General features: G+C 39.2%; 1 protein-coding gene across 1 annotated transcript; it reads left to right on the forward strand.

Annotated features, from left to right (window-relative positions):
- On the forward strand, window positions 4,063-13,053 carry LOC109723282 (arogenate dehydrogenase 2, chloroplastic-like). Its single transcript, XM_020251609.1, has 3 exons — window positions 4,063-4,385; window positions 4,485-4,545; window positions 11,989-13,053. The coding sequence occupies exons 1-3, from the start codon at window positions 4,063-4,065 to the stop codon at window positions 12,745-12,747; spliced, it is 1,143 nt and encodes a 380-aa protein (XP_020107198.1). The 3' UTR covers window positions 12,748-13,053.

Raw genomic sequence — 13,863 nt, forward strand, 5'->3', positions numbered from 1 at the left:
TCTGTTTTTCCGCTGCTTGTTCCGCAGTTGATATGCTTGATCTTAATTGATCAGCATCTCTCTGTAGTTATCATCATCATATCGGGTAGATTAATTATTCTGCAGAAAACTTATTTTCTGAAGAAACCAAGGAAAACAACATTGCTGTGTCTCATTCGAAGCTCATTGTGCTTTTCATGACTCGTTTAAGTTCCTAATTTTGGACGGCTGTAAAAGGGGAAGTAGTGGTGCGTCTCTCTATTATTATCTTCTTCTCTATTAAGTACAAAGCTTATTGTGCTTTGTACTTACTAGGCTAATAAATGACTTTGGGAAATATACAAAAAGGACTTGGCGAATTTGCATAAAAAATTTACTAATTGCAAAATTTGCCTTTTTTTTATTTTGCAGATTCAGTCCGATTTTTTAAAAAGCTAACAAAACTACATCTCTTTCAAAATGTATAAAAAGAATATGCATTAAATATCTTAAAAAATATAACTGATAAGTTATAACTACAACTATTTTTATTCTTGTAAGACGGAGTCCTTATTAAGACAAAATAAAAAAAAATATAATATAATTATAAGATGAAATAGCGGAATATTTTTTGAGTAAATTGCACTGTTACCAACTAAACTTCTGGCAAGTTTCACTTTACCCCCTGAACTCCTAAAATGGATATCTAATACCTTAAACTCAAATATTTCATTCATGTTATTCCTTCCGTCATTTTTCCGTCAAGCTCCGTTAACCGAAAACTGACGAAAGGGGTAACACCAATGAAATATTAGAGTTTAGAGTGTTAGATGTCTATTTTAGGAGTTTGGGGGGTAAAGTAAAACTTGCCAAAAGTTCAGGAGATAACAGTACAATTTATTCCGTAGCACTCTTGACTATAAATTATTTCATTAGAATATGTTATTTATGGATTGACTACTAACCCACTAGTTTTGCGCTTTTGCAAAAGTGGGTCACCTTTTTCGATTTACAGATTCGGGCCGGATTTTCAGCCGCCTGACCAAAATGCCCCTCGTCTACATCCGCCTCTAGCGTATTCCCTAAGATACGTATACCCCAACGTACGGTCCTGGTGGACATTAAATGCGCCCCTTGCGCTTTACACAACCTCGCTTTCATCGAAACCCGAACCAAACCAGTCCCAGTGTTTGTTGTTCGGCTTTAAGAAATTAAATTTGCTGACAAGCTACATGACAAGAACTCCGTGGCCGGCAACAGGAATAATAGTGCAACACTAAGGAGCAATGTGAAGAGAAATGGTGCAACAACACTTCTAACAGTGCACCTTTCGGCTGGTACCAGTGCAATCTCCGCCCCTCAGATGTGCAACGCTAGCGTTCAATTTTCTCCCTCACTAGGGCAACCTCCCACGCCCCCGTAAGGTAGTAGTTCAACAAAAGCCTCGAAGTTCAACAAAATGCTCGACGTGGTGTAACATTCACCTAATTTGTACAATAAATAAAAGAAAATGGTGCAATATGTTCAATATTTTAACGCAAATGGTGCAATGAGTTTATAATTTTACAAAATGGGTGCAACGAGTCCATAACCAGTCAAACTTTTTTCTGTATTTGGTGATATAATCTGAAGATAATAGGGAAAATAAGTTCGTAAATTTTTCTACGGCGATGAACGGCGTCCCCTCCAAACACAGGCGAAGCGGCAGCAGGGCAGGAGGGTCATGCAACATTTCTTAAAAAAAGCTTACTTTCTTGATTTAGCCGTACAATAATAGTGCAGCTTAAAACGCGAATAATAGTCCAATGTGGGGTAAAAGAGTGCAAATAAGCTTGTAAGAGTGCAATGCGCTTCTTACTAATAGTGCAATACAGTTCCAACCAGTGTAACATAAGAGTGGAACACTGGCTGAATTAAGATTTTTTGAAACTTAATAGTGAAATCCAATATAAAATGGTGTAATATGTAGCTCTAATTAGTGCAAGTCATCACTAACTTTGAAAATGCTCTCTCTATTAATGTTGACCAAAGATTACATTGTCTTTGACGAAAATGCAACATATAAGACACGACACAACGTTCTATTACATCAACTGTAACAAAATGTTCTCTATATTAATGTTGTACCAAAGATTAAACTGTCTTTGACGAAAATGTAACATATAAGAGACGATTTGCATACAATACAACATTCTATTACATCAACTGTAACAAACTCCTCAAAATAATTATTTAACAAAGTACGGAATCATCTAAGCTTGTCTACAATTCCACGCGCACGGAGTCGACGCTTACAAGTATAGGCGCCCAAGGGAGAGAGTCGAAGGAGACTAAGAGGAGCAGGCGGCTCGCTCAGAAGGGTACGATCCAGCAACGAGGCATTAAGGTTGATTCAATCTATCTGGAGTGCTTTATATGCCTCTAACCCTTTGGATCTTCGCTCTACCATGTTCGGAAATAGACAGTACAGTCAGTAAAATTATAGAATCGATCAATAACAATAAACATCTGCAAGAATTTAAGAACCTAGAAGAGAGGAGGGCCAATGGGCTCTCGGCAAATAAAGCACTCTAGATAGTGCGAATCAATTTTAACGCCTTGTTGCTGTATCGTACTCTTCCGAGTGAGCCGCCTCATTCTCGAACTCTCCTTTGACTCTCTCCCCTCGTCGCCTAAACCTCCTGGATGAACAGTAGCATCGTCGCTGTTACCTCCTTCGGCTCCGGCGCCTTCTGCTGCCGCACTGGTTGCCCTTGTCACCTTTATGTCCTTTTTTTATATGTAGTCATGCAACGGGAAATGCATTTGAAGAACTGTGGCTAAAAAGCAAAAAAACGCTTGTAGTCATTGGGTTCTGTAGCCGCCGCTTTCCCTTCCGAAAGAGAAAAGCCCCTTGACATTCTCCTTATGATGCAATAATGTATTTCGAGGACAGAACGTAATCTTAATGATGTCGCTGATGATATTTCTTGTTGAGATGCTATTGAAAATTGGCGCTGATACCAAAACAGAAATGCAGCACGACAATTTGAAATATTGGTGCAATGGATAACAAAATAGTGTAATACTAGTCACAATTAGTGTAATATGCTCACAAGCATTGTAATAATCCGCCAAAATAGTGCAACAGATGTGTCGTTTTATTAATAACTGCCGACAATCGAAGGCTATGCTAACGTTGTATGCAGAGATGTCGGAAATGAATTATGGCAGGAACGAACCTAGTGTTTCCTGCCTTTTTCAGAACTTACCAACTCATGCAAGTTAACTGGATTATATTTTTATAAAAGAGTGGTATTGCACTACTATCAGTTAACTGTATTGCTTCCAACTCATGGATAATGTTAAAGTTCCAGTGCACTGCCATTTTAATGGCTTCTTTTAGGAGGATGGAGGAAATGTCAAGTATGTAGAAGGATCCTACCGGCTCGCTTTCATCTAGCAAGGGGTGGAGTTTTAATTTCCTGCAAGTACGGTTCTTCAGATTCATGAGCACTTCACTGGAGAGCTGCAAGATTGAAATTAAACTTTGTTACAGTGAGGAAATCAGCAAACTCATTGATATTGTAGACGACGATGATGTCCGAAACATGTCGAGACTCTATAAAAACCATGTATATCTAATGGAACTGTATGCCGTGAGGAACGTAGTTGAGAGAAAGCTTCCTATATGTGATCCCGATGAGATAAACGAGGCGCTTACCGACGAACGATTGGAATTGTTGATTAGCAGCCGGTCCGCGGATGCATCTACGCCTTAGCCGGCATCTACGCCTTAGCCGCCAAGTTTTGAACTAGTTGGCTTATAAGTTGCAATATTGGTACTCTTTTGCACCATTAGGTTGTAACTATTGCACCCAAAAGCATTTTATATTTAATGGTTGCACTATTTCATATTTTTTGCACTACTAACTCGTTACAATTAATGCACTACTTGCTTTGCACTGGTATTGCAGATCCTGTATCCTATTCTCATCGACGGCGCGACAAACAGTGATGGAGGTACTTGTATTGTTGATATGAAAGACAAGATGGATTCCGACGATAGCATCTGTATCGTCGCGTCCTCTTCCAACGGATTTCATCGGACGTACAACGCTATATATGGATGTTGTTCCATTGTGCCAAAGCGACATAGTGGGGCTTACGGCTAAGGAATTTGACGACAACGAGATGGAAGAAGACCTCATTGTCAACAGCGCTACGCCGGAGTCAGTTGGAACCGTCGTAAATGTGGACGATGTCCACGAGGGCCAGCTCTACAAAATGCAAGCCGACTTCAAAAGAGCTCTCAAAGCATATGCAATGAAAAGAGGTTTCGAGTACACCCCCACCAAATGCAACGACCTTAAGATAACCGCGAGATGTCGTGTCGCAGATTGCCCGTGGAGAATAAAGGCACGTCACCTACCACGATTTACACAATGGTGAGTGAAGAAATTTGTTTCAAAACACACTTGCAGTCGGGCAATAGGGGGTTTGCCCCACAGAAATTGTGATGAGGAATTTATCGCATCTTTTGTTAGGGAGCAAGTCGTGGCAAACGAGAAATACACGCGCGAAGATGGTTCAGACCGAGATTCTGCGGTAGCACAGCATCATAATTTCTTACTAAAAAGCCTACCGGGCAAGAGAAAGAATCCTTCAGGAGGTCCGCGGAGATTTCGAGGGCTCATTCACTGCACTTCCGTCGTACATGCGAGAGCTGACGATAGGTGACGCGGATGTATGTCTTCAACTACTTTACTAGGACGAGGGTCGTTTTCATCAATTTTTCTGGATATTCGGTGCATCAATTCGTGCATTCCGGAAGCACTACAGGCCGCTACTTGGACTAGATGGTACGATCTTGCACCAATATGCCAAATTTCACACCATTATATAAATATGTTGCACTATTGTATATTACAACGATGCGAAATAATCTGGTTTGCACAATTATGAACTAATATATACACTTTGCATTACTTTTAGGTACTTTCTTAATTGGTAAGTTTAGAGGGGCTCTACTAAAGGCTTCATGTATTGATGGAAATAACTGTATCCTGCCATTAGCGTGGGCAGTTGTGGAGGGTGAAAATCGATATTCCTGGCATTGGTTTCTTTAACAGTTGCGGGATGATGTCGTTGGTGAACATGAGCTCCGTAGACAAAATAGTATACTTACTTTTGTCTCTGACAAAAAAAAAGATCTTATTAAAGCTATAGCCGATGTTTTTCCGGGTGCAGCTCATGGTTATTGCATGTACTATCTGTCTACCAATCTCCTGCATGCGCCAAAAAATACCCCTGCGTGAAGAAGATTTTGGGCGGCGGCACGTGCTTACACTATCGCGGAGTTCAACAAAATAATGGAGAAGATGAAGGATTTGAACTAGGAACAGTACAAGTATGTGGTCAAGCTTCCTCGGCATAGGTGGGCTACCCATTGCTTCCTTGGAAGGCGTTATTCAATGCTTACTTCCAACTGTGCCGAGACGATAAATAGTGTAATTCGACATTTAAAGGGCCTTCCAATTACCTACCTGGTAGAAGAAACATGAAAGAAGACGGTGTGATATTTTTTCCAGAGGAAAAATACTAGGGAGAAGATGACCAGTGTTATAACGCCATATGTAGAGAAGATAATAGAGAGGTGGAGGGAAGCATTTTGCTTTCAAACACTAAACCTTTTGACCAATGTGCTTTTTCAGGTCTTATCGACTAATTTGCACCATTTTAATAATTATTTGCACTACTTTAACCATTAGTTGCACTAATGTCGAAACGTATTATATGAGATCACATAACGTTGCACTATTGTGAAATTTTTATGTACTATTTCTCTACTCGTTGCACTATTTGACTCACTTATGCCTATGGCTTGTGTTTTTCCTTAACAGGTAATCACACCAACCAGTACAGAGGTTGTGGATCTTTCTAAAATGACATGTTCCTGTAAGCGTTGAGACATTGACGGCATCCCATATAATCATGCCACGGGAGCATTTTATATAGGCTGCAGGATTTGTACGATTTTGTCGAGGACAGGTTCAAGACCATGACTTATCGCGCAATCTACAATGACTACCCCCACCAGAGGTAAAGAGCATTGGCTACCTATATACCAAGCACCGTCGTGCCGCCGCTGCCGCCAAACGTGCGCATACAACCGGGGAGCAGGAAGATTGCGCGGCGAGAGTCAATTTCTAACGGCCTGGTAAAAAAATGGTGCGAGAATTGCCAAAGGTGGGGGCACAACAAACGGTCATACAAGAACCCTCCTCTAGCCATAGGCAAGCAACCTCCAGAGGTTCCACAGCGCGCGACGACATCTGTAGGCGCAATGCAGGAAAGCGGGGCAAATCCTCCGTCATATTGTAACTTGCGTTTATGCTTAGGTAGTAGTGCAAATTGTTCTTTGTATTTGGTGCTTGCAAGAAGTTATAGTGCAAATAAGTGTGTAAATGGTGTAACGAAGACGAAAACAATTCAACATTCTTTAATAACTAGTGTAATCATTCTTTAAGCAGTGCAACTCGGTTATTTTGCTCCTGTATATACAAACTTACACTATTTTGAACAAATACGTGCAATTTCTTGTTGTGTTTCACCATTACAGAGAAATTTTGAGCCATGTATTTATAGGAAAAAAATTAAAAATTTACACCGAATACTCAAATGTGGAAAAAAATTTGAAAAAATAAAAAAATTATTAATTGAATCATTACGAGTAAAAATGCCGCAAAAATTCTGCTACTATTTCGCCGCATTTCGTCGTCACATCCTTCTTGGAGAAGTTCATGTTCTACCCCTTTTGTAGGTATTTTTTGTATGCCAAAAGAAAGATAGAGTAGTCATTTGACTGATCTTATATCGAAATGTCTTCCATGTTGATCTTCTCCCAGTCAATGGGATGGGTGTGGTGGCAGCGAAACAAATCGAAAAAATTTTGTTCCAAATAATTTCTTGTTACCCTGTCTTATAGTATCATTTACATGTAGAGTATCTTGCACCTTACTCGGTTCTCATTAGTCTACTCTATGATTGTTCCATCATGTAGAGCCGTGATTAATCTAGTGGGTTGGGTAGAAATTCATTTGATTATAGTTATATGACTTGATATCTGATGACATTTCGTACTTGGTGACACAGTTATATAGACCTGATAGGTCAGTGTTATGGTGACGTTCCATTGGGAACATTAGACCTGATTTGGTCAGGTATGGTTATGATTGTTCTTCCGGCTTTTCACCGTCGTTGGCCATTGAGCATATAGCATCGATTACCATAGCTCATATGCTTTTCACGTACACAAGTGGTCTGATCCACCGCAAGAGGGTGTTTTTTTCTGAAAAAATGGTCATACATCCGACCCGTGGGCTCAGCGGTCTTTTGCTAGTTATATGCTAGGAAGACCCTAGCGATCCTTTGCTCGGGTCACATCCCTAATAGAGCAGGAGTGGCATGGTCTAAGGTCTTTAGACCAATGTGGCAGTTGATTGGGTATATTTGAGATATCTGTTCCAATTGATGCATAGTTGTCTTGTTGTTTCGTATCATGATAGTGATTACTCATATTGTCGTTTACAATTGTTTCATTATAGTTATTACTGCTATTGTACATGTATATCTGCTGACTATTGTTGTTCTTTACCTTACTACTATATCTTACAGTAGTAGTATCTTTGTGATATTGATAGATGTTATTTCATTGTCGCTATACTTGATTTACTTACCTGTACCTTGTTTATCTCTTCTGTCTGCCGGTGTGTTCAGCTTGCCTTCTTCGGCTTGCGGTACCCACTGGGAGGGAAAGACAGGTTTAGATGTTCTCACCCCTACTATTTTTCAAATAGCTTGGGCGGTGAGGGTCGGGATGGTGCATGAGGACGATTCTAGATAGCGGTGTCCTGGACTAATCTGGGATGGACCTTCTCCTTTTTGTGCTTAGTTTAGTTTCAGCTTTTGTGGGAATAATTTTTGATTAGTATCCCTTGATCTATACATTTATTACCTGCTGATTGTTTATGAGGTTTAGGTAGTAGTTGAGATATTTGATTAGTTGGTCCCTGCCGTGTATTTTCAGTACTATGTGATCATCCCTCCATTAGTTGTTGCTTTTCTATATCCCTGTTGAATGAATATGGTGTGGTTGATACTTGTACACTTGTGCTACGCCGTGCATTTATAGGGGAGACTTTATCCATTTGACTAGGAGATCCCTTGTTCGTGTAGCAGGTCTGTGCGAGTCTCGGGGTATTCTCAAAGCGTTTTATTAAAAAAAAACCTTACACGTTTTCGCTTGTTTCCCTTAAAAAAAGATTTGTAAAAGAACCCCGGGGTGTGACAATATATTAGAAGTAGAGGTGGTGTTTGATATATTGCATGATCTCTATTTGTGGGACCTAATTGGTCGATGTTGGTCAATTCACAGATCTAGGTGGTTTAGTTTGGACAGGTGTTGGCTATTGACATATTCTCGGCTCTTTGCCATCTTGTTGACTATTGAGCATTTCACGTCGATCGTTATAGCTCATGTAGCATAACACGTACACCAGCGGTTTGGCCACTGTGTGCGTATTCTTTTTTGAAAAAGTAGTCGTCTCCTTGACCCGTGAGCCCCTGCAAGGTGCTAGCTGGGGTTTTGTGTCGGTGGGTGAGCATACTGTGGCACTGCCTACAATCTTTAGATCAATATGGCGAGGTGTTTGGATGTCGGTTTTTCAAACAGTTGCTGCATATGTTTATTATTTATAGTAGCAGTAGGTGCTTATTATTATTCATATCTATACCTTTTTATCTGCTATTATTCATGAGTATCTATCTATCTCTGTTTTGTTCTTCTCGCTAGTGAGTATACTCATCCTCGTTGGCTTGCAGTACCCACTAGGAGACCCTTGTTGGTTTTTCACCTCCTTTCCTTTTCAAGTGATCTCGGTGGTGGAAGTCGGGACGGTGCATGAAATGCAGAAGCTAGCGAGATCTAGAGATCCCGATCTATGGACATTGATTATGGTTATCTTGATTCTGAGTCATTCCCTTTTTTGTTAATAAGTTCTAAAATTGTGGTTTAGTTATCTACTTTTGTGATTGCTGGTTTATAAATATTCCAGTACTATGATAATCATTTGGTTGCGATTATTTGAATGGTGATGTTCTTGTGATTACCAGTGATGTTGTGGTTTTGATTTTATTACAAAGTGGTTTTCTACCCCTCGTAGTAGTTGATTTTTCAAATGAATGAGTTTCCATGTGGAAAATAATTTTCAAATAACTTTTCGGATCGATTGATGTCTTAGTATTCGAAAACAAAGTTTTCGAGTGAGAAAAACTTTCAAACGATAGAACTGATTGTTGTAATGTGTATTCGCATCATTCTTCGCTTAAGGAGTGTTTAGAGTATGCATCATCTTAAGGATGGCTAGCTGATTGACTACGGTGAGCATCTGCATTGTGATTGCTGTTTGTGTGAGTGGATGAATGTGTTGTAGTATATGCTAGTTGTGGTACGCTGTGCAAATACAGAAAAGGCTCTGTCCATGTGGACAGGAAAACTCTTGTATTTGTGGCGGGTCTGTTCCGTTTCGTAGGCAAGATTGTATTAAAAAAAAATAAAAAGGGGGCATTTTTTTGTTGACTATATTTTTGAACTAGCCCTTTCTTCGAAAAGGCTTTACAAAAGGAGCCCTAAGGCGTGACATTTAAATTTTACACTTATAATAAATCTCCACCATAAAATTTTATTATAGTAAACAAAATTTAAAATGTAGATTAAATAAATAAATTTATATATATATAATGAATATAGACTATTTGTATATTTTATCAAACTCTAATTGATTTGATTTATTAAGTTGATTTTGACTTTTATCCTTAAAATTTTTCATCTTTTAATCAATTTTTAAAATTTTAGTCCCTTACCTTTTGGTTTGCAATTTGCTTACTAATTTTTATTATTTATTTTAATTAAATTAGTTTCAATGATTTAAAAACCTTTTAAATCCATATTGTCAAATAATTTGAAAGTTTTCTTATATGAAATGACAAAATATCGGTGGATTATAGATATCAATGGGTGCGGATACCCATAATTTTGTCCGAACCCGAACCCAATTCGAAAGTGAACGCAATGATTTACAATGCTAAATGGATATAATTTCGGATATGGATGTCAAAAGCGAATACTCTACCGATTTAAATTCGGATATGGATTTTGATTGTATCTGATCCAAATCTGAAATCGATCGGAACCCGAATTTATTTTACATTATATATAATATATATAAATATTTGGTGTTGTCTTTGAATATGTATTTTCAAAATTTAGATTTAATTTAATATATTTTGAAATATTGTAACGAGAAATAATGTTTCGGTTCGAATCGAATTCGGGCTCGGTTTTTGGATTTTCAGTCAGGTACGGGTGTTGATATAATTTTCTAAATTCATTGGATTTTGGTTTGGGTTCGGATTTCTGGTTTAAAAGTTAGATTCGGATTCGGCTTTTTCAAAATCACCCCGAAACCCTTTTGCATCTCTACTATGGATGAAGAGGTAAGGTAGAGAGAGAAAAAGGACACATAGAGAGAAGAAAGATTTGATAATATAGTGAAGGTAAAATTACTAGATTATCCATGTATTAAAAGACAGAAATATTCTTTTTGGGGGTACCTAGTAATAGGTACCTCTCTCATAGTGACCTGGTATTACCCGTCACAATATAAAAAAAATTAAATATGAGCCGTTGAATAGGAATAATGAATTGTTGAAAAATAACAAGTAGGAGCACTACTCTTAATTTGTTTAAGAAACTTTTACTTCCTCAAGTTTAAATATTAATTTTTTTTATCACAAACTTAAAAAAAATTGAATGTAGGCAAAAAAAAAATTAAATTCAATGTATTTAATATGTTGTAATGTTTTTAATAAAATATCTGTGTATTACGAATATGAAATGGATTACAAATGTCAGTGGGTACAAATACCTATAATTTTATCTGAATCTGAACCCAAATCCGAAAACAAATGCAGTGGATTTATCTATGCTAAATGGGTATAGTTTTGGATATGGATATAAAAATAAAAATCCGACGGATTTGAATTTGAGTATGAATTTTGATTGTATCTGATTCGAACTCGAAACCGATCGAAACCCAAATTTAGTTTACGTTATAAATAATATATATAAATGTTTGATGTTATATTTGAATATGTATTTTAAAAATTTAGATTTAATTTAATATATTTTAATATATTGGAAAGAAAAATAAATGTTTCGGGTTCAGATTTTTGGGTTTGGGCTACGGTTCGGGTTTCGAATTTTTAAGCAGGTATGTGTGTGGATATGATTTTTTAAAATTTGCTGGATTTGGGTTCGAATTCGGGTTTCGAGTTTGATAGTAGTGTTCGGGTTCAGATTTTTAGAAATACGTCCCGAATCCTACCTATTGTGGATGAAAAGGAAGGGTGGAGAGAAAAAGAAAACAAAGAAAGAATAGAGATTTGATAATATAGTAAAGATAAATTTACTCAATTATCTATATATTAAAAGACCAAAATATATTTTTGGGTATTTGGTAATCGATACCTCTTTTAAAGTGACCTGCTATTGCAGATCACAACTTAAAAAAAATTAAATTTAAGCCATTAAATAAAAATAAAAAAATAATAAGAATACAAGCACTACGCTGCTTTAGGACATCATATGTTTATTTTAAAAGTTTGGAGAATAAAATGAAGCTCCGCGAAGAGTCCAGGGATAAAAGTGGAATGTACTCTTTCCCCTCCTAAATAGTAATAAGTAAATTCATTTCGCCCTCGTGAATTTGGGTTCTATCTTTGATTCCTTCCTCAAGTCCCGGCGCTAAACCCTCCTCAAATACCCTGCAAAGAAGCCGCGGACTTCCCAAAATGCTCTCCTCCTCTTCCCTCCCCTGCCGAACCCCATCTCTCCTCCCCAACCCTAACCCTAACCCTAACCCTAACCCTAACCGCTCCCTCCTCCTCCTCCGTCCCCACGGCCGCTCCTTCAACCCTAAAGCTCCCCAGGACGCGTCGGAGAAGCCGCTTCTCCACTCCCGCTCCGACCACTCCGCCGCCGCCGCCTCGGTCGGCGCCGCCTTCTTCCGCGACCCCCACGACCTCTGCGAGTGCCACCCGGACGTCGTCCTCCTCGCCACCTCCATCCTCTCCGCCGAGCGCGTCCTCCGCTCCCTCCCCCTCCAGCGCCTCCGCCGCAGCACCCTCTTCGTCGACGTCCTCTCCGTCAAGGAGTTCCCCAAGAACCTCTTCCTCCAGCTGCTCCCCCCGCACTTCGACATCCTCTGCACCCACCCCATGTTCGGCCCCGAGTCCGCCAAGGACGGCTGGGCCGGCCTCCCCTTCGTCTACGACAAGGTCCGCCTCGCCGACGCCGACGACCGCCTCGACCGCTGCGCCAACTTCCTCGACATCTTCTCCCGCGAGGGCTGCCGCATGGTCGAGATGCCCTGCGGCGAGCACGACGAGATCGCCGCCGAGAGCCAGTTCCTCACCCACACCGTCGGCCGTGTGGTCGCCAAATTGGACCTCAAGCCCACCCCCATCAACACTAAGGGGTACGAGATGCTGCTCAAGCTGGTGGAGAACACCTGCAGCGACAGCTTCGATCTCTACAACGGGCTCTTCATGTACAATAAGAACTCCACCGAGCTGCTCGAGCGGCTGGACGTGGCCTTCGACTCGCTGAAGAAGGAGCTCTTCGGGCGGCTGCACGACAGGCTGAGAAAGCAGTTGTTCGAGAGCTCACAGAGTTTGACGGGGAGTTAAGGCCATTCGATTCCTTCCTTTTGAGCGGTATGAACTACATTTGATTCTCTTGTTGTTTTTCATCTTAATTAATTCGAACCCCTGATCAATTAATTATCTTGAACTTTCATTCTTTTTGGAAGAAACAGTTTAGTATTTATTCTGTAGGTGCTGGTGGCCCAATAAAGTTGGGTTGGATGTAGGAGCGGTCGATATGTATTTAAAGAACAGACAAAAAAAAAAAAATTTTGAACTTTGCTGCAAATTATATCATTGCATGTCTGCTGTCTACTGGCAACGGATTAGAAAGTATTACTTTGCGAGAAATTTTTGACTTATAATAATATGCTTTACTATATCCATTATAGAGAATTCGATGCCATCTTCTTTATGGTTATGCCTGTTTATATTCTTTATTCATGCATGTGCTGCTATAGATTTAGATTTATGAACTTCTAGAAATTGTTAGCCGTGGTTAGCGAGGGACTAAGAGTTCATACTGGAAGGTGATAATGATATATGTACTAGCCATCGATAAGAAGTCGCTATGATTTTATCTCTGGCGCTGCTTGAAACCACTTCTTCGCAATCTAGAAACCTCTATATAGTCTAGTCGAATCTAAATACGAATCTTTGTCCTCTAGAGTGGAGTGGAAATGATCTGGTCTAATATGAGTGTTGTTCAATGGTTATTTATGCTTGGGGTTCAGCTCTTATGCCCTGACTAGACTCTTCTGGACAGCGCGGAGCTTCTTTATGTGAATGACAGTATGGATTTCATTGTTCATAGCTCTAAGGGCGCGTTTGGTTCGCGCAATTACTATGGATGCCCAAGGATTTGATTGTTCATAGCTCTAAGAGCATTATACTTAATATACTAAACAAAAATAACATGCTTATATACCTTTTTCTCTACATACAAATTGATTACTAGTACAAACAAACCAAACTACTGATACAAAGTATTACAAATTGGCAAGTTAACAACAATAGCAAAAAATTTAAATAAAATTAACAAAAATTAACATTTGAAAATTAACAAACCTNCTACAGATACTTCAAGTTAATAGCAAAACTCTATATAAAATTGAAACTAACCTGCTCGAACAAATTCGACACATTTATTGCAAATTAACT

Source organism: Ananas comosus, linkage group 2 (genome assembly GCF_001540865.1).
Source record: "Ananas comosus cultivar F153 linkage group 2, ASM154086v1, whole genome shotgun sequence".
Taxonomy (NCBI): Eukaryota; Viridiplantae; Streptophyta; class Magnoliopsida; order Poales; family Bromeliaceae; genus Ananas; species Ananas comosus.